We start from the raw sequence: 26,645 nt of genomic DNA, 5'->3' as shown, positions 1-26,645 counted from the left end.
GGCAAGGATTCTACTCCCGCTATTTTCTGGTCCCCAAAAAAACCGGAGACCTCAGACCCATATTAGATCTCTGAGATCTCAACAAATGCTTGGTCAAAGAAAAGTTCAAAATGCTTTCTCTGGCCACACTTTATCCTCTTCTCACTCAGGGCAACTGGCTATGCTCCCTCGATCTCAAGGAGGCCTACACTCACATTCCAGTCAACCTAGCCTCCAGACAGTATCTCCGCTTCATGATCAATCGCTGCCATTACCAGTACAATGGTCTTGCCTCCTCTCCCAGGGTATTCACAAAGTGTCTCATTGTGGTGGCCGCTTTTATACGCTCTCACCATCTTCAAGTCTTCCCCTACTTGGACGACTGGTTAATCAACGCTCCTTCATCTCAGGAAGTGCTTTATGCCACCAATCAGACCATCCTATTTCTCCAACTTCTGGGTTTCGAAATCAATCTACCCAAGTCACATCTCATCTCATCAACGACTTCAGTTCATCGGAGTGATCTTGGATACTGTTCTCATGAGGGCGTTCCTTCCATCCAACCGCCTTCAGACTCTTCTTCATCTCTGTCAACAAGTGCTCCCACTACTTTCCATCTCTGCAAAACAAATGATGATACTCTTGGGTCACATGGCCTCGACAGTTCATGTCACCCCCTTCGCTCATCTTCACCTGCGCACTCCTCAATGGACCCTAGCTACCCAGTGGTCCCAGGCGACGGATCCTTGTTCGCGGCACATATCTGTGACATCGTCTCTTCGATAATCTCTACAATGGTGGTTGAAATCTTACAATCTCTCCAGAGGTCTTCTGTTCCATCTGCCTCCTCATCAACTAGTCATCACCACAAACGCATCCCCATATGCCTGGGGAGCCCACTTGAATGATTTTCGAACTCAAGGTCTTTGGACTGCCCAGGAAAAGAAGCATCACATCAATTTCCTGGAACTCAGAGCGATGTTTTATGCCCTCAAGGCTTTTCAGCATCTCCTCTTCCCTCAAGTTCTACTACTTTGCACAGACAATCAAGTTGCAATGTACTATATCAACAAACAGGGTGGGACGGGCTGTCGCCTGTTGTGTCAAGAAGCCCAAAAGATTTGGTTTTGGGCGACAGCTCACCATTTATTCCTCAAAGCTGTTTACATTCAGGGAGAGCAGAATTCTTTAGCAGACAATCTCAGCAGAATTCTCCAACCCCACGAATGGACTCTCGATCCCATAACTCTCCAGTTCATTTTCACTCAATGGGGAACTCCTCAAGTGGACCTTTTTGCAGCTCCTCACAATCATCAACTGCCCCAATTTTGCTCCAGACTCCCCTCACTCCCCTCACCGTCTGGCAGCGGATGCGTTTCTCCTGGATTGGACCAATCTATTCCTTTATGCATTTCCCTCCTCTGCCTCTCATGTTGCGGACCTTGTTCAAGCTCAGGAGGAAACAAGCCACCATGATTCTCATCGCTCCACGGTGGCCCAGGCAACATTGGTTCTCTCTTCTGCTTCAACTCAGTTCCAGGGAGTCCATTCTTCTTCCACTGTTTCCTTCTCTGCTCACTCAGCATCAGCAGTCCCTCCTTCATCCCAACCTGCAGTCTCTGCACCTGACAGCTTGGTATCTCTCGGGCTGACCTCAGCTCATTCACTTCTTTCTCAGCCTGTTCGTTCTATTCTTGATGCTTCCAGGAAACCGGCTACTCTTCAATGTTATCTCCAGAAATGGACCCGGTTTTCTTCCTGGTGCCTTCTGCATCATCATAATCCAACTTCGCTAGCAGTAGAACTATTGTTGGATTATCTCCTTTCTTTGTCTAACTCTGGTCTCAAATCTACTTCTATCAGAATCCACCTCAGTGCCATTACTGCTTTTCATGAGCCAGTTCACGGAAAACCTCTCACTGCTCATCCTTTGGTTTCCAGATTCATGCGGGGTCTTTTCAATGTGAAACCACCTCTCAAGCCCCCTCCTTTCTCACTTGGAAAGTGGTCTTCCTTATTGCTCTCACCTCTGCCAGGAGGGTCAGTGAGCTGCATGCACTAGTTGCCGATCCACCTTTCACAGTCTTTCACCATGACAAGGTAGTTCTGCGTACACATCCAAAGTTTCTCCCTAAGGTTGTCTCTGACTTTCATCTTAACCAGTCCATTGTCCTGCCTGTATTCTTCCCGAAACCTCATTCTCATCCTGGAGAACAAGCTTTGCATACTTTGGACTGTAAGCGTGCTTTGGCTTACTACTTAGAGCGCACTAAGCCTCACAGATCATCTCCCTAACTTTTTCTCTCTTTTGATCCTAATAAGTTGGGTCATCCTGTTTCTAAACGTACGTTATCCAATTGGCTTGCTGCTTGCATATCGTTCTGTTATGCTCAGACCGGACTGACACTGGAAAGTTCTGTCACGGCCCATAAGGTTAGAGCTATGGCAGCGTCCGTAGCTTTCCTCAGATCAACTCCTATTGAGGAAATCTGCAAGGCTGCTACTTGGTCCTCAGTTCATACTTTCACATCTCATTATTGTCTGGATGCATTCTCCAGACGGGATGGACACTTTGGCCAATCTGTTTTGCAAAATTTATTTTCCTAATGGCCAACCTTCCCTCCATCCCTCTTTTTGTTAGCTTGGAGGTCACCCACATATTGAGAATATGCTGCCTGCTTGTCCTGGGATAAAGCACAGTTACTTACCGTAACAGGTGTTATCCAGGGACAGCAGGCAGAAATTCTTATGTCCCACCCTCCTCCCCGGGTTGGCTTCTTAGCTGGCTTATCCTAACTGGGGACCACGCGCCTCCGAACGGGCGGGAAGGCACTCGCGCATGCGTGGTGCGGCCTAACTAGAACTTTCTAAGTTTTTAGAGTGCAATCACTCTAAAATTGTCCGTACCAGGGCTCCGTCGGTGCCGTCACCCATCAGTTAAGAATATCTGCCTGCTGTCCCTGGATAACACCTGTTACGGTAAGTAACTGTGCTTTCTGTCTTGTTGAAGTAATATGAGGAAACATTATTCCTACCATGTTTCTGTAACAAGAAGTTAATGTCTTGTGAATATGATTGGAATATAAATAAAAGAATTACAAAAAAAAAAAAAGATAATCCAAAGCATGTAAAATGTACTTTACACTATTTCTCCCTTTGAACACGCCGAGTCCAATGCGGCCAGAAGGGAGCCCAAGCCCTCCTGGCCCAACGACCTCCAACCCCCCTCCCCCCACATACAATCCGGCCAGGAGGTAGCCCAAGCCCTCCTGGCCCGGGGACACAGTCTAACCGGCACCCCCCACTAAAATACGGGCAGGAGGGATCCCAGGCCCTCCTGCCCTCGACGCACCTCCCACAACCACCCCCTGAACCCCCGATCGGCCCCCCCCGCCGACCCGTGACCCCCCCACCAACCCCATGAACCCCCACCCCCCCGTACCTTGCAGTCCATGTGCCTAAGGCCCCGCCCACAGGATGAGCCTAAGGCTCCTGGGCCTATTCTGGTTGGCCCAGGCGCCTCAGGCCCCACCTGTGGGCGGGGTTTGAGCCGCCTAGGCCAATCCGGCCCCATTCCTGGATTGGCCGGTCTGCCGGACGTGCGGGCTTGGCACCTGTCCGTCCGGCCAACGATTGCAAGGTACCGGGTGGGGAGGGTCACGGGTCGGTGGGGGGGGGCGATCGGGGGTTTGGGGGAGGGAGGGTGCGTCGAGGGTAGGAGAGCCTGGGATCTCTCCTGCCTTTATTTTAGTGGGGGATGGAGGTTAGAGGCTGTCCCCAGGCCAGGAGGACTTGGGCTCCCTCCTGGCCAGATCATGTGGGGGGGGGGAGGGGGGTTGGAAGTCGCTGGGCCAGGAGGGCTTGGGCTCCCTCCTGCCCCGAACGTAATCGGGGAGTTGAGGGTGCCGCGGCGCAGGAGGGCTTGGGCTCCCTCCTGCCCTGATTGTTGTCGGGGGGGGGGGAAGGGTGAATCACAGCAGAGGAGATGAGCCATCTCTCCTGCCGCAATCATTGCTGTAGGGGGTAGGCAGGTTGCTAGGGCCGCTGAGCTGATCGCAGCAGCCACGATCAGCTCAGCAGCCCCTTTTCGCACTTACACCTGTTTTGACTTGGTCTAAGTCAAAACGTATAAGTGCCGACTAGGCAACCTGCCTAAAGTTTTGGTTATACCTGCTGTATGCCTCGGTGTAGGTCGGCCCACCTCCCGCCCGCCCTTTCCCCGCCTCTAAAAACGCCTCTTTTCTCTCTGTGCGTTTAGAGGCAGGGGAAAGGCCTAAGCTGGTTTTAGATACTTCTAAATCCAGCTTTGATTATGGGTACTTGGACGATCAGGCTTTTTGATCGTCCAAGTACCCATTTAGGCCACTTTTTAGACTTTTTTTTTTTTCTTTTATTATGAGCCCCTTAGGGCCAAATTCTATAAACAGCGTCCCAATTGTAGGCGGTATACCCGCTGCCTAATCAGCCAATCGGGACACACTTTTTCTAAAAAAACAACCTGAGGCAGGCCACTTACGTTGTAGGCGTCTGTTGTGGGTGCAGGGAGGCGCCTAGAGACGCTTAAACTCACCCAAGGCAAGCTTAAGTAGCCCTAGGCGTTTCTCTAGGGCTGCGATAGGCATCTGAAATGTAGGCCATTTGAAATGCCTACATTTCAAATAGACGTGGCCTCTAACTGGCAAGGAAATCTCCCTGCCGCAATCAGCTGCAGTAGGAAACCCCAGAACCTCTCTGCAAGCCGGCCGGCAGGAGGGATGCTCACGCCCACTTGCCGGAGCCCCCCAAACAATCCTCAGCAGGAGGGATGCTCACTTCCTCCTGCCGGCGATGTTGGGATGGGAGTTTCAGCACCCCTCCTGATCAAGAGGAGGGATTAGGCATTCTTCATGCCTAGGATTGTTTCAGGGTTTGCCTAAGTTGGGATTGGGCATACCTCCTGCCGCAGTCAGTGGGGGGGGAGGGGGGTTCAGGGGTGACAAAGGAAGTGGGCATCCCTCCTGCCGGTTGACTTGTGGTGGGATTTGGAGGTTCCCTCCTGCTGCTGCTCAGCTGGTCGCAGCAGGTAGATTTCCTTACTGCAATCAGCTCAGCGGCAATGTAATTCTCTAAACAGCGCCTGTGACATGGACGCCAATTAAAGAATTGGGGTGGTTAGGCGTCTGTCCATTAGGACAGGTGCAATTCTATATAGGACGCCCATGTGTGATTCTCAAAAGCTGCTTAGGCGGCTTCTGAGAGAGGGCATCCTATACAGAATCAGGCCATTATTTTTTTAAGCATATCTCCTCCTGAGCTCACAAATGACTTTAGACTGGGAAAAACGTGTTTTTTCTTCACTTCAGAAGCTGTAATGTACTCCACATTTTGATCATCTGGCCTGAGATCATAGAGGAAAAAATTACAGCACTGGGACTATCCTTGAGTCAGCAGATGTTTTAAACAATTCAGCCCAAGAGAGGATTAAATGAAAGTGTGGTATGTTCTGGATCCAGATTTCTTAGAGTCTGTTTGGCCCAAAGGGATCTGCCACAGAGGTTAACTGCATGAGTCAAAAATATTACACTTTATAATATACCAGAATCTTTACTGAATACAGTATATAGTTTTCTTTCAAGTTTGGTCTGCACCAGGGCTTTTGTCCAAAGTGCAAAATCTTGAAGTAACACAAAAATTACCTGTTGTAAATATTGATTTAATGAAATATGTGCCATCCAGGATTATTTGTAGGACACAACTCTATGCTGTTGACAACTGAATTCTATAAAGGGAAAACAAAAGAAAACATCATCTGCACAATCTATCCAAGTCTTTTGGTTTTATTAGTATGCACTCCAACCATCACAATTCACTCTTGAAAAGAGAATGTCAGTTAAGCACCTACTGTTCTACACAACGGCTGCAACTAGATACCATTAAATAATACATCAGTGCTCATTTGTAATTATTCCCAACAAAAGAAGAAATTGTTTAATTATTTAGATTTTATGATATGGTTTGTAAGAACTAATTGTGCAGAGTAACAGAGAAAAAGACCTCAGTATTTCCAGGGATAAGTATCTCCTGGATGTCTCTGTGTCAGCTTCAAAGCTGCTATAGCTGCCTTGGTTTGAAAAAAAAAAAAAAAAACCACTCCATTATCTTTTTTAGAAATTTTAAAAATCTTATAATCTATTCACTTCAAGTTTTTAAAGTCATTCAAAAAATATATATAGTCATGTGAAAAAATTAGGACAACCCATGAAATATTCAGTTCTTTCTTAAGAAATGCTCACATTGATGTCAAAAAAATTTTTTTAAAAAAATCTTTGGAAAAGTGATGTAATTGCAGGTAAACAACAAAAATTTTCCTTGATTTAATCATGAAACAAAAGATATCTACAAAAATAAATTATGGTCTCCCCCCATCACATATTCTCCCATTTAAAGTGGCTCAAATCATACACAAGTGTATCACATCTGAATCACATGATTAGAACATCGTTATTCAGCATTTTGAAGGTTTGCCCTACTTAAACCTCAGACATTTAGTTTGGTGTGCTCATGACTGCTGCGGTGAGAGTGAACACCATGCTGAGAGCAAAAGAGCTGTCTGAGGCCTTCAGAAAGAAGATTGTAGCAGCTTATAAGTCTGGTAAAGGGATTTAAAAAGATTTTGAAAGAATTTGACATTAGCCATTCCACGGTCCGGAAAAGATTGTATAAGTGGAGGACTTTCCAAACAACTGGCAGCATGGCCAGGTCTGGCCATCCAGGCAAGTTGACCCCCAGAGCAAGATGCTAAAAAGTCTCCAAAACCCTAAAATGTCATTTCAGGACCTATTAGACTGAAAAATGAGTGGAAACTCTTTTAAGTGTCCAGAAAAATGAGTGACTCAACCAATATGTGTGGAACACTTTGTATTATGTATAATGTGATTAAAACAGAGGAAAAAGGACCTCAAAAAACCCCTGGATCATAATCAATAAAGTTATAACCAATCGGGGTTAGGTTTTCATCACTGGTCCAAAACCACTGTGTGATTATTTAAAATGCTACTTTTTTTCTTTTTTTATAATGCAATATATAATATAAAGTTTAAATATTGTGATTAAATGTTTCTCAAATCACTAAAGAGCAAGCAAAAGCTGGCAGATTTATATTAGGGCTTTCTGTAATATGAGATAAACCAAGCACTTATCTTAATGGCCCAATGGAGGCCCAACCGTTTCGCTCAATGGGCTTCTTCAGGGGTAACGATAAGAGATAACACAGTGCCGGTACAATCTTTGCTCAAAAGTTCTTAAAAAGAGAAGAGAAATAAAGAAGAATGACATTATATCATTGTATTTACGACAAATAAGGACATATTCATTTTAATAGCATAATGATGTTATGACTGCTGATGCTACATATTAAGGTATTCTAATGATTGTATTCTGTTTTAAAAAACTAAATAGAACCGCAAGCATCAAGACAGTGAAATGCAATCATATTTAATAAAATATATATATAACTTGCCTGCAGTATGGCTGCGTGTTGTTTTGCTAGCAACAATTTGAAAACAAAATGGCGCCCGTATTTAAACAGAACGCCAACACCATTCATTCGACAATTTGATTGGTCTAAATGGTGTTGGCGTCCTGTTTAAATACGGGCGCCATTTTGTTTTCAAATTGTTGCTAGCAAAACAACACGCAGCCATACCGCAGGCAAGTTATATATATATTTTATTAAATATGATTGCATTTCACTGTCTTGATGCTTGCGGTTCTATTTAGTTTTTTAAAACAGAATACAATCATTAGAATACCTTAATATGTAGCATCAGCAGTCATAACATCATTATGCTATTAAAATGAATATATCCTTATTTGTCGTAAACACAATGATATAATGTCATTCTTCTTTATTTCTCTTCTCTTTTTAAGAACTTTTGAGCAAAGATTGTACCGGCACTGTGTTATCTCTTATCGTTACCCCTGAAGAAGCCCGTTGAGCGAAACGGTTGGGCCTCCGTTGGGCCATTAAGATAAGTGCTTGGTTTATCTCATATTACAGAAAGCCCTAACATAAATCTGCCGGCTTTTGCTTGCTCTTTAGTGATTTGAGAAACATTTAATCACAATATTTAAACTTTATATTATATATTGCATTATAAAAAAAGAAAAAAAGTAGCATTTTAAATAATCACACAGTGGTTTTGGACCAGTGATAAAAACCTAACCCCGATTGGTTATAACTTTATTGATTATGATCCAGGGGTTTTTTGAGGTCCTTTTTCCTCTGTTTTAATCACATTATACATAATACAAAGTGTTCCACACATATTGGTTGAGTCACTCATTTCAGGACCTATAGCAGGCTCTTGCTACTGTTGATGTGAAAATGCATGCCTCTACAATCATAAAGAGACTGCACAAATTTAAACTTGCATGGGAGGTGTGCAAGAAGGAAACTTTTGCTCTCTAAGAGAAACATCAAGACCAGACTGAAGTTTGCCAGAGAGAACGTAGAGTCGTAGACAAACTCCAAGACTTCTGGAATAGTGTTCTATGGGCAGATGAGTCTAAAATTGAATTATCTGGACACCAGAAAAGAGGACATGTTTGGCGTACACCAAATACAGCATTCCAGGAAAATAACCTCATAGCAACTGTAAAGCATGGAGATGAAGTATCATGGTTAATGCTCTACGACAGAAATTTAAAGACAAATCTAAAATTCTGGGAGCAAAACTGGCAGCAAGAGTTTATCCAGACAAATGTATTAAACAATCTTTTACTAAAGCCCTCTATAATCAGAGGGAAACGTTATTAGAATATTCTGAACCAGAACAGGAGCAAGATCAATTGGTTTGTACTGTACATCACTCTCAGCAGGCTAGATTCTTTAGTAGAATTATCAAAAAGCACTGGAATTGTTTGACAGTTCATCCCTGTTTTAGAGATGTTAAAACAACAACGACATACTCTAGAAACAAAAACTTGCAGGCGATTTATCTGCCCGACCAGCAAAGGAGCTACATTGAATGAATTGGATATATTGGAGGAGGGAGGGAAGGTAGACAATGTTTGATCTGTCTGTTCGATCTGTCAAGTGACTCAGGGAAGTACCTCTTTTAGGAATCCAATTGATAATAAAGAATATAAATTGAGAGCATACACGACACGAGACCAGTGGGGCTACCTTATACAATGCTTATGCAATAAACTGTATATAGGACAGACCTCTCATGTATTTAAATCCAGGATTACAGAACATAGGTCGTGTATTATATGTTCAAAAACAGAAACGCCAATGGTGCAGCATTGCTTGGACTTTAATCATTCCTTTTCAGAGATGCGATGTTGGATCATTGAGAAACTTACATCATCAGTCAGAGGGGGAGATTTTAAAAAGCCTTCTGAGATAGCGAGAGCAAAAATGGATTTTTAAATTGAATACATGTGAACTGGCAGGTTTCAACGCTATGATAGAATAGCGGGCCTTTTTTTTTTTTTTTTTTACTTCTTGTCTTCTGCTAGCCTTTGTGATCTGATTGGTCAGGGATGATCTCATCACGTGTCACTTGGCACGGTGTTACCTTGCTTGTTTAGTTTCATGGGATAAATTATTACTCCTATTAATTATTTCTGTAGCGCTACCAGATGCACACAGCATTGTACAGAGTCACAAAGATTCACAACTGTCCCCCGAGAGAGGCGATGGTGTTGCCGAAACTCGGATCCTAGTCGGGACTTTGACTTTTAGTTTTTTTGCTTGTTTATAAACTTTAATATAAACAGCTTGGAAAAGAGACAGCTGAGGGGAGATATGATTGAAGTCTACAAAATCCTGAGTGGAGTAGAACCAGGTACAAGTAGATCGATTTTTCACTCCGTCAAAAATTACAAAGACTAGGGAATACTCGATGAAGTTACAGAGAAATACTCTTAAAATAGGAGGAAATTTTTTTTCACTCAAGAGAATAGTTAAGCTCTGGAACGCGTTGCCAGAGGATGTGGTAAGAGCAGATAGCATAGCTGGTTTTAAGAAAGGTTTGTATAAGTTCCTGGAGGAAAAGTCCATAGTCTGTTATTGAGAAAGACAAGGGGAAGCTCCTGCTTGCCCTGTATTGGTAGCATGGAATATTGCTACACCTTGGATTTTGGCCAGGTACTAGTGACCTGGATTGGCCACCGTGAGAATGGGCTACTGGGCTTGATGGACCATTGGTCTGACCCAGTAAGGATATTCTTGTGAATTCTGACCACTCAGTTGGATTTGACATCTCTAGTACTTCTTCTTGTTGGATTTGTTTTGAGGTTTGGCACGTTCTTTCCCCTTCCCCATACTTTATAAAATGAGCCAGACGCCGAGCAGTCATTTTTCTGTGAAAAGTCACACTTTGTGGGTATTTAATATTTTCTGGTGTTCAAAGTTTATAGAACAGAATTTTTTTGATCTTTATTTCTTTGTAGAGTTTTGCTTCAAAGTTTCCCCTGATGAAGTGAAACAGGGCTTTGTCGGGAAATCTATGGACTGCTATAATCCCTGGAAATACTGAGGTCTTTTTCTCCATTACTCTGCACAATTAGTTCTTACAAACATCTTTGTCCCTTTCTCTGGTATATATTAATTGAACATTTTTTTTGTGAACTTTTGTTTAGTTTTGTGTTTGTCATTTAATTAATATAAACCATTTAATTTTTTTGTAAATGTTATAAAAGTTTAAAATAAAATGTTCTTCCCATTCACACAGCTTTTGTATAGCTAATCCTATGGCTGTTTGTGAGGAACCCTATAAAGTCTTGCTGCACTGATGCCCCAATGCTCAAAGCTCTGACAACATGGTAATAAATACCATGTTGGGAGTGATTTTTTTTTTTTGCCTGGCAGCAGCTACTCAAGAGCACTTTGCTAAGCACAGCTACTCCCCTCATCACTCCTGTCTTCTCCATTTTATCCTGCTGCTGTTGTCCCTCCTGCTGGCTCAGCTGATCATAGCTCAGCGATGAGCTGGCAGGGAAAGCAGGGGCTGCCTGCTTAGTTGGGTGGTCTTTCTGAAGGTGGGGGAGGGGAGGATGATGATGCTGTTGTACATGTGTTGTGCGAGTGCACAACACATGTATAACAACTACTGGCAGCTCCAGGGCTGCCAGAAAAATTTTGCTGTAAAAGGAGAGAGGCATTTCCTTTAACACATCAGAAGTAGAACACATTAGAATTCTAATGAGCTCCTTGTAATGCATTTGCATAGGGTTCTCAGTGGCCGCTACAAGGATCAGTAGTAACCAAGGAGAACCCTTTTGAACAATCGGGAAAAGAGCTTCCATGCCAGCAAGACTGCTTTAATGAAAGTTACTGACACAGAAAGCTTTTGAGCAGCTGAGAATTAAACATTGGTGTCGGCCTGTTGCAGTTTACTGGGAAAGCCCAGGCTTGCTCAACTATACAGCAGATTTATGAAGAAGGTATAGCCTGTGTGTCATTGTTCCTATTGTCAAGACTGGTTTACTGACTGCTTTTGCTACATGAGTTATTTTTGGAGCTTCATTGCAATGCTTTTAGCTTATTAGCTATGGAGATCAACAAAATAGGTTTTTATCTTGCTAATATATTTTCTAGTAGATAGATGTGTCATTCTAGACTAGTGGGTAATTTCCCCAAAGCCTTTTAGAAGGAATCCACTCCAAATTTTTTTCTGTGTTCTTCCTACTTCACAGAGGGCTCTACTGTCACCTACAGTTAATTCCCAAGCAGGCAAGAACCCCTCAGAAACATAGGTGAAATAGGAATACGAAGAAACTTCTCGAATGCTCAAAGTCTATCCCGCTCTAAATAAATTGAATACATGAACCAAAAATTATTAAACGTGGAAACAAACATGCTAGCAGAAGTATTAAGGAGCTCAATCAGTACCCCAACTTACGCCAGAACCTTCTAAGCAAGACAGCAAGCAGGCAAAGAAAATAAACAGGGTAGGGGTCCAGAATGACACAACTATCTACTAGAAAAGATATTAGTAAGATAAGAACCTAATCTCTTTTTCTAGTGCAATAGATATGTTATTCTGAACAAGCAAGATGTACAAAAGCAGTCCCAGAAATCTGGGGCAGGATAACTGTGCTGGCATGTAGTACTAAGGATCCAAAGGCAGAGTCCTCCCTTGCCACCATATCCAGTAAAATTTAGCAAAGGTATGCAGTGGACCAAGTCGCCGCCCTACAAATCTCCTCTGGGGAGACTGCCCTAGCTTCAGCCCACAACGAAGCCACACTTGTAATCGAATGCGCCTTAACAGAAACTGGGGACTGTTTTCTACAAACAATATATGTTGACAAAATTGCCTTGCAGATCCACCTGGAAATCGTGACCTTGGAAGCTGATGCACCTCACTTAGCTAGATTGGTCAGCACAAAAAAGTGGTGACAGGTCAAAAGCGCGCAGCGACAAAGGTGCGCCGAGACAACTGAGCACAAGGCGGAAGCCCGCACCGAAGAAAAACAGTGTTTTAAGGGGCTCTGACAGGGGGTGTTGGTGGGGAACCCCCCCACTTTACTGAATACAGATCGCACTGGCGTTGTGGGGGGGGGTTTGGGGGTTTGTAACCCCCCACATTATACTGAAAACTTCACTTTTTCCCTAAAAAACAGGAAAAAGTTAAGTTTCCAGTATAATGAGGGGGGTTACAACCCCCCAAACCCCCCCCCACAACGCCAGTGCGATCTGTATTCAGTAAAGTGGGGGGGTTCCCCACCAACACCCCCTGTCAGAGCCCCTTAAAACACTGTTTTTCTTCATCGCAGGCTTCCGTCTTGCGCTCAGTTGTCTCGGCGCGTCTTTGTCGCCGCGCGCTTTTGACTATGAACCCAAAAAAGTTGGTCAGAGCGCCTAAACTTATTTTTAACCTGCAGATATTTAAGAAGCACTCTTCTCATATCCAGCTTCTTTAGAATCTAATCTAATCTAATCCTTAGGTTTGTATACCGCATCATCTCCACGTTCGTAGAGCTCGACGCAGTTTACAGTAGGAGAAATAGGAAGGAACTACAACAGAGGGTTAGAGGTAGAAGTGTGAAGAAAATTTAGAGGACTTGGGATGCCAAGATATAAGAGTTTCCTTGATTCCTAAGTTGGAGGGAGACTTACATTTTTTGAGAAAAGCCAGGTTTTCAGATGTTTGCGGAAAACTTGGAGAGAGCTCAAGTTCCGAAGAGGGGAGGTAAGGTTGTTCCAGAGCTCAGTGATTTTGAAGTGAAGGGAGGTTCCTAGCTTTCCTGTGTGGGAAATGTCTTTTAGCGAGGGGAAGGATAGTTTTAATTTGTGGGAGGATCTGGTGGTATTAAGGGTTTGAGGAATTCCAAGAAAGAGGGATAAAGGGAGGGAGGATACCATATAGGATTTTGAAAGTTAAACAGGCGCATTTATAGTGGACCCTGGTGATTATCGGAAGCCAATGGAGCTTGGCCAAGAGCGGGGAGACATGGTCAAATTTACTTTTAGCGAAGATGAGCTTTGCCGCGGCATTCTGAATCCATTGGAGGTTTTTCTTAGTTAGGCTTAAGTAGATAGAGTTGCAATAGTCCAATCTGGAGAGGATGATGGATTGGACAAGGAGGGTAAAATGTTTTTGATGGAAGCAGGGTCTAACTTTCCTCAGCATGTGAAGGCTGGAAAAGCATTTTTTTACCAAGGATTGGAGGTGGTCATTGAAGGACAATGTGGAATCAATGATGATGCCCAAGACCTTGCTCGAGAACTAAAGCTGCAGAGAGGAGCCAGAGGGTAGTGGGATGGAGGTGGGTAGGTGATCTAGTTTTGGACCGAGCCAAAGAAGTCTTATTTTGGACTCATTCAATTTCATTTGCACAGTGTGGGCCCAGGATTGTAGGTTCATTATACAAGAGGATATGTTCTTAGACAGGTCGGTGAGGTTCGAATCGGTCTTGAGGAGGACAAGGATGTCGCCTGCATAAGTGTAAATTGTTTCAAGGGAGGATAGGTGGAGGAGTTTTAGGGAGGACATATAGATGTTGAAAAGGATAGGGGATAGTGGAGAGCCTTGCAGGACTCCACAATTCAGTTTCCAGGGGGAGGATGAGGTGCCATTCATGTTAACAATGTAAGAACGAGAGCGGAGGAATTTAGAGAACCAACCTAGGACTGTGGAGTTGATACCTATCTCAGAGAGTTGGTAAACAAGAATATCATGGTGAACAACGTCGAAAGCAACGGAAAGGTCAAATTGTAGGAGGACGGCGAACTTGTTTCGAGAATGAAGTTGTTGAACCCTTGAAATCAGGGAAGACAGTAGGGATTCGGTTTTGAAGTTAGGACGAAAGCCATATTGATAGGGTAAAATAATAGAGAATCTCTCTAAGTATGATGAGAGTTGGGAAGAAATGATGGACTCTAGCATCTTGGTTAGGAGAGGGATATTTGCAATTGGGCGATAGCTGGATGGTATGGAAGGGTCAAGGTCAGATTTTTTCAGTAGTGGGGTCAAGGCGATATAACCCATTTCTGGGGAGAAATGGCCCGACTGAAGGGCGGAGTTTATGAGAATGGTGATAGAAAAAATAGCCTGAGCGGGAATGTTCTCATATAGGTATGAGGGGAATGGGTCCAAGGAGCAATTACAGGATTTCAGTTTGAGGCAGAGATTGAGGACCAAGGATTCAGATACGCGCTCAAAGGTGGTCCAGGATCTGTCAGCTGAGATAGGGTTGGAGACCATTAGGGTGGGAGTGGAATCGGTGGGCACTAGGGAGTTGTAAGAGACTGAAGGAGGGAAAGAGCATCTCAAGGAAGAAACCTTATCGTTGAAGAATTTTGCTAGAACATCAGCTGAGGGAGAGGAGGGGAGCACCGTGGGGTCTCTTTTGGAGGTTAGGGAGCGCTAGATGTTGAATAGAGTACTGCTTTGATTGTTGGACCTGGAGATTCTTGACCTGTTTTCTGGAACCTGTGGACTGGAATACTGATAATCTTTCTGATTAACATGAAATGCCAAAACCACCTTCGTCAGGAAAGAAGAAACGTTGTGTAATGAGATTCCAGCATCAGTGATTTTAAGGAAAGGCTTCCTGCAGGAAAGAGCTTAGAGTTCAGAGACCCATCTTGCTGAGGTCATAGCCACCAGAAAAACCATTTTGAGTGTCAGATCCAGAGACACTTCATTCAGCGGCTCGAAAGAAGCCTGACTGAGGCCTCACAAAACCACATTAAGATCCCATGAAGGGAAAGGTGGTTTCACCAGTAGTCTGATCTGTAATAATAATAACAGTTTATATACCTCAGGACCGTGAAATTCTATGCGGTTTACAATGATTAAAAATGTTATAGATTGAGTAGTACTAACAGAGTTGAAGTCTAGCAATCAGTTGTGGGGAAGGATTGTGCAGTGCAGCTGCCTACGTACTTTAGGAACAGCTATGTTTTTAGGTGTTTCCTGAATTCCCCATAGGTATTCACAAGCATGAGTAATTGTTTCAGTTCTTTACCCCATAATGCTGCCTGATATGAGAAGAGATGTTGATGATGTCTTTTAAATTTACATCCTCTAACTGATGGAGAAATGAAATTCACGTTTGAGCTTCTCATATGTTGATTGGTTGAAAAAGAGAAAAAGTCAGATATATATCTGGGGGCTAGGCCGAAAGTACCTTAAAGCAGAAACAACCAAACTTAAACTTCACACGAGCCTCCATCGGCAACCAGTGCAGGAGTCGGTAGGAAGGAGTTACGTGATCGAACTTCTTCAGCCCAAAAATCAGCCTGACCACCGCATTTTGTACCAGGTGTAATCGCTGAAAGTTCTTCTGGGTAACTGCCAGACAGGCGATATTGCAATAGTCAAGTTGGCTTAATATAAGGGATTGTACCATAATTCTGAATGATGAAGCATCAAAATATGCTCTAATGGACCAAAGTTTCCAGAGAGTAAAAAAAACCCTTTCTAACCAAAGAGTACACCTGGTCTTTCATGGTTAGGCTCTGGTCTAGTATTACTCCCAATACCTTCATAGTAGATTGGATAGAGTAACTAAGTTTGTTGATGTGCAGAGATGTTTTAGTATCTAATGGGTGTGGCGAGGCAATGAAGAATTTTGTTTTTTCTGAGTTTAGCTTCAGTCTAAATTCAAGGTGAGAATTAAAGAACCTCCCTCACCCCAAGGAGTCTAAAAAGTTTAGGGGAAAGAGATGAAGTCCAACTCCAGACTTAAGAAAATTCAAAAAGTGAATCTATAAGCTTAAGATTTAAGTGTTAAACGGACAAGCCCTCAGTCACACAGCAACCTCTGGAATCTCCAGGGGAAAGCTGTCGCGGGTTTGCACCCAGAAAGGTGTTAACTGCAAAACATCCCCGGGCTTGCTCCGAATAATATTTCAAGTGCCTATAAAGTGCAATGTGTGAAAAACTCAAATAGAAAAAACACACACTATCAAAGTAAAGATAGAATTCATCTCTTTCCCCTAAGCTGGGGGCCAAGCAGGAAAGTAAGTGTCCAAATCTAACCAAGCTCAAAAAAACACAGTCTGAAAGAACTTAGCTTCTCCGTGTGTGGTGGAGGTACCAATCAACAAGCAGCAAACAAAGTCTTCGTCCAACGGACTCCGTTTCGGGGGTGTGCACCCCCTTCTTCAGGAACCGCACTGCTCAATGACCCTCAGTTTCATAAGTAAAGCAGGGAAGAAATGGCACTGATCTAGAGAGGACGCCCTCATTTTAAACCGCAGAACCAGAAACAGGTGAGATTAGGGGAAAGAGATGAATTCTATCTTTACTTTGATAGTGTGTGTTTTTTCTATTTGAGTTTTTCACACATTGCACTTTATAGGCACTTGAAATATTATTCGGAGCAAGCCCGGGGATGTTTCGCAGTTAACACCTTTCTGGGTGCAAACCCGCAACAGCTTTCCCCTGGAGATTCCAGAGGTTGCTGTGTGACTGAGGGCTTGTCCGTTTAACACTTAAATCTTAAGCTTATAGATTCACTTTTTGAATTTTCTTAAGTCTGGAGTTGGACTTCATCTCTTTCCCCTAAACTTTTTAGACTCCTTGGGGTGAGGGAGGTTCTTTAATTCTCACCTTGTTTTTGTACCTCCTCGATTTAGGGTTCTACTTTCGTTCAGTCTAAATTCAGACATGCATTGTTCCATCACATTTAGTACTTCTGTTGCCGTAGGAGTAGTTTCGGAGAAAGAGGTAGTGAATGGGATAATGATCATGAAGTCATCTGCGTAACTAAAAAATTTTATCCCTAGTTGGGATAAAATTGCATATCTAGTGATGACATGTAAACATAGAAAAGTAATGGGGACAATGGGAACCCCTGTGGAACGCCAGATGGATTACTCCAAGTGTCAGAGAGATTATAGTTAAAGCATACTTGATAGGTGCGGGATGTAAGTAAACCTTAGAACATCAGAAATCTGGCTATGTCCAGATGAGATGCCGCATCGATCGGTGCTCTCGAGCTATGAAACAAGAGAGACCTGCCACTTGGACCCAAAGAGAAGCCACAGTTAAGTTCCTTGTCAAGGCCGGCTTGGAGGAAAGCCAAACACCACAGAAACCAGAGCCAAAAACATCTCCACATTTTCCTGGGTGCTCCAATGTTGGAAAATCTCACACACTTTAGTATAGACTGAGACCGTTGTCAGCTTCTTAGATTTAAGGAGAGTGGTGATGACCACTTCTGAGTACCCTTTGCGTGTTAAAGCTTTGTGTTCAATAGCCATGCCATAAGAGCAAAGCGATCCAGATCTTCTATGACCATGGGACTCTGGGCAATCAGATTCGGTTGCACTGGCAGCCTGAGACCGGGGCCCGACCAAGACGCACCAGATCTGCGAAGCACCATCTGCACAGCCAGTTCGGTGCTACCAGAATGACTCTTTGCCAATGACTTGCAATCCTTTGCAGAATTCGGCCTAGTATGGGCCACAGAGGACCAGAGCGTCTAGACCAGTAGTCTAAAATTTGCAGCCTGGGGGGGGCCACATGCAGCCCGCCAGGTACTATTTTGAGGCCCTCGGTATGTTTATCATAATCACAAAAGCAAAATAAAACAGTTTCTTGATCATATGTCTCTTTAGCTATAAATTACAATTTATTAAGACTTAGCCAAAAGGAAAGATTTATAAACTATAAAGAGTTTTACCTCATACAAAATTGTTATTTCTTTAATAAGACATTGACTATTTTTTCTGAGGTCCTCTGAGTACCTACAAATTCAAAACGTGGCCCTGCAAAGGGTTTGAGTTTGAGACCACTGGTCTAAACCTTTGCTTCTAGGCTCAAATCTTTGACTGAAGAACCTGTCCACTCTCTTGTTCACTGTTGCCATGAGGTTGTACACTAGCTAACCCCAGTGACAAGCAATGGCTTGGAAGGCTGACGCCAATAGCATCCACTCACCCGGATCTGCTTGGACATTGTCCACTCTCACTACATGAGCCTCTAAGAGTATCTGAATATGATGTTCCGCCCAGCTGAAGAGTAAGCAGGCATCTAGATACAGGGGGGCATTCTTGGTGCCCCCCTAGCAATTGACAAAGGCCACCACTGTAGCATTGTCTGAGAAGACTTGCACTGCCTGGCTTTCCACAGTCTTCTGCATTTTCAGTAAGGTCAACTGAATGGCATCCGAACATGTTCTTGCTACCATGAATGTCTTGTAATTACTATGAATCTCCTTTTGTAATTCGCTCTGAGCTCTCAGGAGAACGGGATAGAATTGGAAGAAAACAAACAAATAAAATCATAATAGAGAAGGAGGTAGAAGGGACCTGCTAGGGGGTCCAAGTTTAATTCCTGGAGCAAATCAGTGATCAGATCCAAGACAGTGGAGGGTTTAAATAAGTGCAGAACCCTGGGATCATCCGTGAGATTCAGAGGCATTATAGACTCTAAAGTGCTGGCCTGTGCCCCCTATATCACCTGACAGTGAAGGCACATCCTGAGACAACAATGGCATAGTAAGAGGAGCATCATTGTCTATATCGCCCTCAGGTCTCTCAGATCCAGGCTAGATACAGTGAGCAAAGTAGATGCACCCTGGGAGCCTATGTCCCCTCGTGCAGTGTTCAAAGTGTAATCAGACTTATCCTTAGAAGGACAGCTCTCTTGAAAATCTTTCCATATCAAATTAACAAATGCTGGGGGAAAAGGCAGAGCAGAACAGAAACACTACAGGTTTACCTTTGCAGAAGGAAAAAAAACCTGTAGGTGGCAGTAGAGGCCTCTGTAAATGGATTTCCTCTGCAAAATTCCAGACTTTGGGGAAATTACCCACTTATCCAGAAAGACATACTTATGGCACTTGAAAACGTACCTTATACAAAGTTATTACAAACATAGTATGGTAAGTGGTCCCAAAGTCAGAAGCAAAAGACCAGGCTTCCACAAAAACACACATCTTGGAGCAAGGAGTGAAAATCACAATGTACTTTATTTCAAATCTGTCACATAAATAACAAGCACTGGAACCTTGACCCAGATTCCAGTGCTCGTTATTTATATGCACCAATCCTTCAGAAAATCCCTGAAGACCCACCTAGTCGACAAATTTATCGAACAAGAAGCCACCCTCCAACTATTCCATCCCCCTTTCTCGCCCAATGCCACCACAATCCTTGTCTCTCCCCCCCCCCCCCCCATACCCTCAGCTACACTTCTACTCTCCCCACCTCTATCGCTGCCCGCCATAACCACAAAGTATCTCTATTTCGACTTTGTATCTCTACCTTACTGTACACCGTCTTGAACTGAACAGGTATGACCGGATATAAAGCAAGCTATTATTATAGTATGACATTATGCCTACGTTTTTAAACCACATTAAAAAAAATAATACAAATGTTTAAAAAAAAAATAACTACCGCGGGCTAACTACTTGTTTTTTTCTGCATTGAATTCTAGCCAACTAAATCGAACTTGTTTTACAACACTTAAAACTTAAACCGAAACCAATTTACTCTCTCGCGACATTCTACTCTGCTCCAGAGTCCAGTATTTACCTGTACATGCGCCACACCCTAGAGAAAACGCGCTCATACTCACCCTGCTAATACAACCCACTCCGGCTCCCGCGAGACTAGCCGCAGTTACTAGGCTGCCTCACGTGATCCTGACGCAACCGCTCATATGACCGCACAAGCGCTACTGAGTGTTCTTCGTCTTCTCTTGACAGTCGGCCTCGGCGGTATCTCTGTTAGAACCTTCAGTATTAGTGTGGAGGGGTGTTAACGGAAGCCCTCTTCCTTATTATCCTCTAAATCGCAGTGCGCGTGCGCGCTTATTTTTAGTTGGTTGGCTGGGGCGGTCGTTTTTCCGTTCTCCTCTTTTCACCTGTCTTTGGTGTCGCATTCAGCGTTTCCCGTGACCTTTTCCTAACGCGCAGTAGCTTCTCCTTTTTCTGTCGTAACTATGGTAACTCAAATTGGACGGTGGCTGTTCTCAAGGGTGGACTGTCTGCTACTACTTTTCGGTAGGTGCCTGCGGTGGGGGATGGGATAAATCCCGTGACTTGTCTTGTTTTCAAAATTCCAGGGCTTTTATGGCCGGGCGAGGCCTAGCCGTTTATTGACATGTACTGGGAGCGTTTTCTTTTTCTTTAGTGTACGTACTGTATTTCTTTTTGTTCTAGGCCTCGGATGATGAGTTTTCTCCCTAGTAATAAGAAAGAGCAAGGCGGCGCCCTTACCCTCCCACCGCCGTTCTTTGCTTGGGTTCTTATCGTGCTGATTTTTTAAACAGACCAGCTTGTGGAGATTTGAGTAATACCTGATATGAAACGTAGTTCCCTAATCCTTTATTTGACATTGTTGCTTAGAAGCAACATGTTTTCTATGGAGTTTATGGGAGATCTGCATCTCCAAATGCCAGTTACTTGGCACTTTTGCTCTCATAAGAACCCAAGAATTGCCATACTAGGACAGACTGAAGGTCCATCAAGCCCAGTATCTTGTTTCCAACAGGGGCCAACCCAAGTCCCAAGTACCTACCGTATTTCCCCGAAAACAGTGTCATATTAATTTTGGGTCCAAAAGACACACTAGGGATTATTTTCAGGGGATGTCTTATTATTTTATTTTTTCAGGTACAATGAACTCTCCCTTCCTCTTCTCCACCCCAATTCTTCCTCTTTCCCTCACATGTGCGGCATCTTTCCTCCCCTGTCACCCATCCCCTTGTGCCTTCCCTCTGCAGCATCTATTCCTCCCTCCCATCCCCCATGAAGCAGAAACCTTGAGCAGCATCTTTTTATACCTCCCTCCTAGCGCCCCCCCCCCCCGCAGCAGAACCCTTGAGCAGCATCTTTTTATCCCTCCCATCCCCTCCCCCCCATGCAGCAGAACCCCATTGACCCTCCCACCGCGAGATCTACATACCTCCCTCCAAACAGCAGGGTCAGCAGCACTCTAAACAGGCTGCTTCGCAGCCTTCTCCCGCTGGGGCCTTCTCTGTGCCACATCACTGATGACATAATCAGTGTGTTGTCTATTGAGAAATGCCTTGTCCTTCAAGCGTGTGCTTTTGCTCACCATTTACTTTCCCCCTTTCTGTTCTGAGTCTGGGTAGAGAGAAAGAGTATCAGGGGGAAAGAAAAACCCCTAGAAAGGCAATAAAGGTTGCAAAATAGGTCTCTGGGGGCTGCCATTGCCTTGGACCTTGCATTAAAGAACACTGCCCTAGGCCAAAGGTGTGTCACTCCTGTAGCATTGATCAGTTCTGTACTTTAAAGTAGCTGTACTTTAAAGTATGTACTTTAAAGTTACATACTAATCAAAAGCTGCTTGTGATCTACTGTGGTTAACTTATGGAACAGCACTATGTATGTATAACTAAAATTTTACTGCAAAGTGTTTTAACTGAAAGCTCTCCATCTTAACTTGCAGTAGTCCCCTTTTAAAAGTTCTTATAAAATCATGATTGTTGAAGCAGTAAGGTACTCACTGGTTTGAGAATGTTTGTGTTTTACATTAGCATGACAGAAATAACAGTGCTGTAGATCTGGATTTGCAACCTCAAAAATGATCTCAATAGGAGTAAGTTTTTTGAGGTTTTTATGCATGTTTCTACGAAGCCTTAGAAATCTGATTTGATGTTTTGAAGAGTAATAACCTTCAAATAAAGTCATGTTTTTGTATGCCAAAATGAGAATGAACCTTACTCAGAAGCAAGGATACATGAGATACACTAGATGTATATCAACACTTATAACTGTTACACATACAGACTGGGTCAAAAGCTGACTTCTAGTGTTCTTTCATAGGCACAAAGTGTGTGTCTTCAAGACATAGCACTTGGATCCCTTGAAGAAGCTAGTATGTGAAACAGGTCCCCCGTTGGATAAGCGCTGATTTATTATTTATATTCATTCATTGCATCACATGCTGAGTTAGATTAGTTATATGGGGTTCTTTTGTGCCTATGTAAGATATTAAGTCCACATATGGGGGGTTGTGACACATGCTGTTATTATAGCTATTCATCTCTGGACCTCTTGAGAATTTTTTACTCCTTTCTAAGTAGATTGAGATCTGTTTTGTTGGATTTTTCTTTGATCTATTGTGTCGCTGACCAAATTATTCATAAAGGACTAATTAAGAAAACTAAAATTATATTAAATGTGCTATTGCAGGTACATATGTACTATTGCAGCTATGTACCTGCAATAGAAAGTTAAATGAGAACTGTAGCTGTAATACCAAACCTCAACCTTCATTATAAATATCTTAATTTTTTCTTTTTAGCAAGGCTTTTTACAACTGTCCTTTTCCATATTAAATCTTCTGGAAAAGTGAAACTTTCATAAGAATAGCTTAAGCATTTTGCTTTAAGAGCTGTAGGATTTTGGGGTGCAGAATGTTGCATTTAGGGTTAGTGCAGGTAACACTTTAAATATATATGATTACTGCCATCCTTTTGGGTGGGATCTGAACAGTCAGCTGAGCAGAGTGCCAGTTTAAACTATTGCCAAGATCAGGAAGATGCAAAGAGTTTGGTTCTCTTGCTGCTTCATAAAATCTAATTGAATTATTTTTTTGTGTACTATTACAAGTAAAGGTATCATGCACACACACATCTTATAGAGAACATCTCTACTGAGCTATGTAATTAGAGTACCATCATGGGTGACAGAAAGATGCTAGAAGGGAGGGATGAAGGACTGAAAGGGATTAAAAATTTGAACAAATGAGAAGCTTTTGTGTGGAATAGGAAAAGTTACAAGTTAGCTTGAGCCCATGCTACTTATTTTGCATGTGATTTTTAGTATGATAACATCAAAGTGGCTTATGGCTTATTTGTTATACAGTCTCCTAGCAATATAACAAGGCAGTTTACAGTGCTGAAATGAGGAGTGCTATCATATTAAGATAGCACTCTTCTTCGGCAGGAGAGAGGGAAAGTAGGAGGAACACACACAGCCCACTATATTATTTAGGCTCTACCTGTATCCTCTCTTTATTTATTTATTTTTTGTTTCATTATCCCATTCCGAAGCTTCTAGAATTCCCACCCAGCCCTCCATGCTGCAGTAACTAATCAGATACATAACTGTACAGTAGTAGAAATCCTCTTCTTCCTGATGGCCATCAGCCTGTCACCAAGGGGCTGTGCATAAATGGGTCTCTAAGCATTAATAAACTTAGAGACAAAATCTTCAAGGCAAAGTGTGGAGAGTAATGCGTGCTACTGTGCAAGGGAAGCATAATTTGAATACCGAATGCCAAATCTAGCTTGAATTGATAAAGGGGGGGAGTAGGTATTTGTGTGTGTGTATATATATATATATATATATATATATATATATATATATATATATATAAAATAAATTATATAATACAATCTCATAGTGAGTCATGGTAGAACATAGGAAATTGCCATTCTCAATAAATAAATACTTAAAAAAAAAAGAGAGAGCCTACATAAAACGCTGTGAGTTCAAGTATCTTAAACAGATAGCCAGTGATAATAGATAAACTCCCACTCTAATTGTAACCGCCCTTCTCCATTTGTACTCGACGACGTCTTTGTAATTTCTTTTCGCTGATTGTCCGGCTCTTCTTGTTGTAAACCGCCTCGAACTACCATGGCTTTGGCGGTATATAAGAATAAAATTATTATTATTATTAATATGATCAAAGTTAGAGGTTTGTGAGTGAATCTCTAAAACAGTATTCCAATGCAATAGGGATGTTATGCTGAACCAAGGGTCTTCCATCCGCTCCCGTGAGTCTGTTGCAGGAGACACTGATCACTGCTTTGAGCACCTCCTCCTTCTCTCTTCTGTGCCCAGTCACGTTATATCTGCTGCATGTGAGCCTGTTGGAGCAACTTTGATTGCTCGGTTTTCTTTTTTGTTCGATTTTTCACAGGACTTTGTGTTCTAGTACAGCTCCAGTGACTGCCTAGCCTGCATGAGAGGAGCAGACTTTTGTCTGTAGCTGACAGGTACCGGTAGATCCTGTGGGGACCTGCTCAGCCAGCCTGCTTGAACTGTGGAGCTAGGGGGTTTTCCTTTACTGTTTGCTCACTCAACTTGATCGAGTGCTAGCGCAGGCTGTATGGACACCAATTGCGTTTCTTCAGAGCACACGATGTCTGCTTCATTTTCCTTCCCCTTTCTCGTGGCATTTGGATTCTGGTCCCGGGGATTTGAGGCTCAGTCCAGCAGTGGCCCGACTGGCAGCTGAAAATTCAGAAGACATTGGACTCGGGGAAAATGGTCGTTGGCCCTGTGGATGTCCCAAGATATTGTTGGATTTTGGGGGCGTCTGACATCTGATCTGATGGCAACAACACGCAACAAGAAAGTGCCTTTGTTTTTCAGCCAAGATATGATACCAGAAGTGCAGGGCTGGATGCCCTGGTACAACCATGGCCAAAGTCTGGACTTCTACTGTGTTCTCACCAGAAATTTTTTCCAGCCAGGTGGCATGGAAAAGTAGCAGGGTGGGGCGGGATGCTGAAATTTAGTACTGGGGAAAATTAAGGTTTGACACTTGTGCCAGAATATTTTTATTAAATATAAGACGTATCCATTTCTAGAAATGAATAATTAGATATTTGCCTTCTTTCAAATGGTATAGGGTTTTAAAAAAGGGAAATGCATTAATGAAGTCATATTAGGTTCAATCTAGCCATTTATTTCTGCATGAATTTAAACAATTAAAAAAAGATAAATATAGCTCATACAGTCATACAAGAAACAACTCTACAATACCTCTAATAATGTTTTGATCACTAGGTTCCTTCCTGAGGTCTCACTGAGGATATGAAATAGATGCGATCTCCACTTCCAGACCTCTTCCACATAATTTATGGAGAGGTGTTACTGAGCCTTGAAGGAGATAATGTGTGACTGCACTATAGCAAAATAAAAAAGAAGCAGATAAAGATCATAGTAAGAGCTAGGGCAAAACAGTTTAGGTAAAGATGCAGATAGTAATTAGCAATGTATTAAAAATTTTATTTTTATTTGCTTATAATATAATGTCATTTGAAATATACTTGATGGCCCATGTAAAATAAGTTTCTGCTTTGAATTCTAGATGTTTGATATCCATAAGTCTTGAATAATAAATCATGATTTTAATGCTAACTGAAAAGCCAAAGGTTGACTAGACATAAAGGGGCTCATAATAAAAAAAATAAAAAAAAGTCTAAAAAGTGGCCTAAATGGGTACTTGGGACAATCAAAAAGCCTGATCGTCCAAGCACCCATAACCAAAGCTGGTTTTAGACGTATCTAAAACCAGCTTAGGCCTTTCCCCTGCCTCTAAACGCATAGAGCGAAAAGAGGTGTTTTTAGAGGAGGGGAAAGGGCGGGTGGTGGACCAACCTACACCTAGACGTACAGCAGGTATAACCAAACTTTTTGACAGGTTGCCTAGTCAGCACATACGTTTTGACTTAGACCAATTCAAAACAGGTATAAGTGCCGAAAAAGGGCCTACTGAGCTGATGGCGGCTGGTGCGATCAGCTCAGCGGGCCGGCAACCTACCCCCACCCCCCTACCGCAACCATCGTGGCAGGAGAGTTGGCTCATCTTCCCTGCCGCGATGCGATCACCCCTCTACCCAATCTGCCGCGGCAGGAGAGATGCCCAATCTCTCCTGCCGCAGTTTGTGGCAGTTCAGTTAGAGGGATGATCGCATCACGGCAGGTGAGATAGCCAATCTCTCCTGCCATAATGCATCACCCCCCCCCCCCCCCAACAAGATCGGGGCGAGAGGGAGCCCAAGCCCTCCTGCCCCAGCGAGCCGCAATCCCCCAACAACATTGGGGCAAGAGGGAGCCCAAGCCCTCTTGCCCCAGAGAGCCGTGACCCCCCCCCCTACCGAGTACGATCTGACCAGGAGGGAGCCCAAGCCCTCCTGGCCAGGCGAACCCCCCCTACCCTCCCACCCCCACTAAGATATGGGCAGGAGGGATCCCAGGCCCTCCTGCTCTCGACATACCCCCCTCCCACGATCGCCCCCCCCAAACACACGATCACCCCCCTCCCTTACCACCAATCCCCCTCACCGTACTTGTAGAAGTTGGCCGGACAGACGGGTGCCAAGCCCATCCGGCAGGCCAACCATCCCTCGAATTGCTGGCCTTAGGGCCTGATTGGCCCAGGCGGCTCAAACCCCGCCCACAGGTGGGGCCTGAGGCACCTGGGCCAATCTGAATTGGCCCGGTAG

The 26,645-nt window shown here is 43.5% G+C and overlaps 2 protein-coding genes across 6 annotated transcripts in view; one reads left to right on the top strand and one right to left on the bottom strand.

Annotated features, from left to right (window-relative positions):
• The window catches only part of PCID2 (PCI domain containing 2), a 124,230-nt gene extending 104,086 nt beyond the window's left edge, over nucleotides 1–20,144 (bottom strand). For 2 of the 5 annotated variants that reach the window (XM_033949711.1, XM_033949716.1), the window contains exons 1-2: nucleotides 20,010–20,144; nucleotides 5,655–5,737 (exon numbers count right to left, since the gene is read on the bottom strand). In XM_033949711.1, the coding sequence (XP_033805602.1) occupies nucleotides 5,655–5,690 (36 nt within the window). In that variant the 5' untranslated portion in view covers nucleotides 5,691–5,737; nucleotides 20,010–20,144. Of the gene's footprint in view, nucleotides 1–5,654; nucleotides 5,738–19,693; nucleotides 19,762–19,828; nucleotides 19,884–19,966 lie in introns of those variants that run through there. The other 3 variants (XM_033949712.1, XM_033949715.1, XM_033949714.1) reach the window with 3 other exon arrangements.
• A 121-nt stretch (nucleotides 20,145–20,265) lies between these two features.
• The window catches only part of LAMP1 (lysosomal associated membrane protein 1), a 71,388-nt gene continuing 65,008 nt past the window's right edge, over nucleotides 20,266–26,645 (top strand). Inside the window, exon 1 of the mRNA XM_033949717.1 lies at nucleotides 20,266–20,436. Within this exon, the coding sequence (XP_033805608.1) occupies nucleotides 20,376–20,436 (61 nt within the window). The 5' untranslated portion in view covers nucleotides 20,266–20,375. The remainder of the gene's footprint in view (nucleotides 20,437–26,645) is intronic.

Source organism: Geotrypetes seraphini, chromosome 6 (genome assembly GCF_902459505.1).
Source record: "Geotrypetes seraphini chromosome 6, aGeoSer1.1, whole genome shotgun sequence".
Lineage (NCBI taxonomy): Eukaryota > Metazoa > Chordata > Amphibia > Gymnophiona > Dermophiidae > Geotrypetes > Geotrypetes seraphini.
The sequence above is the reverse complement of the archived record's forward strand: the minus strand, read 5'-3'. Positions and strand labels throughout refer to the sequence as shown.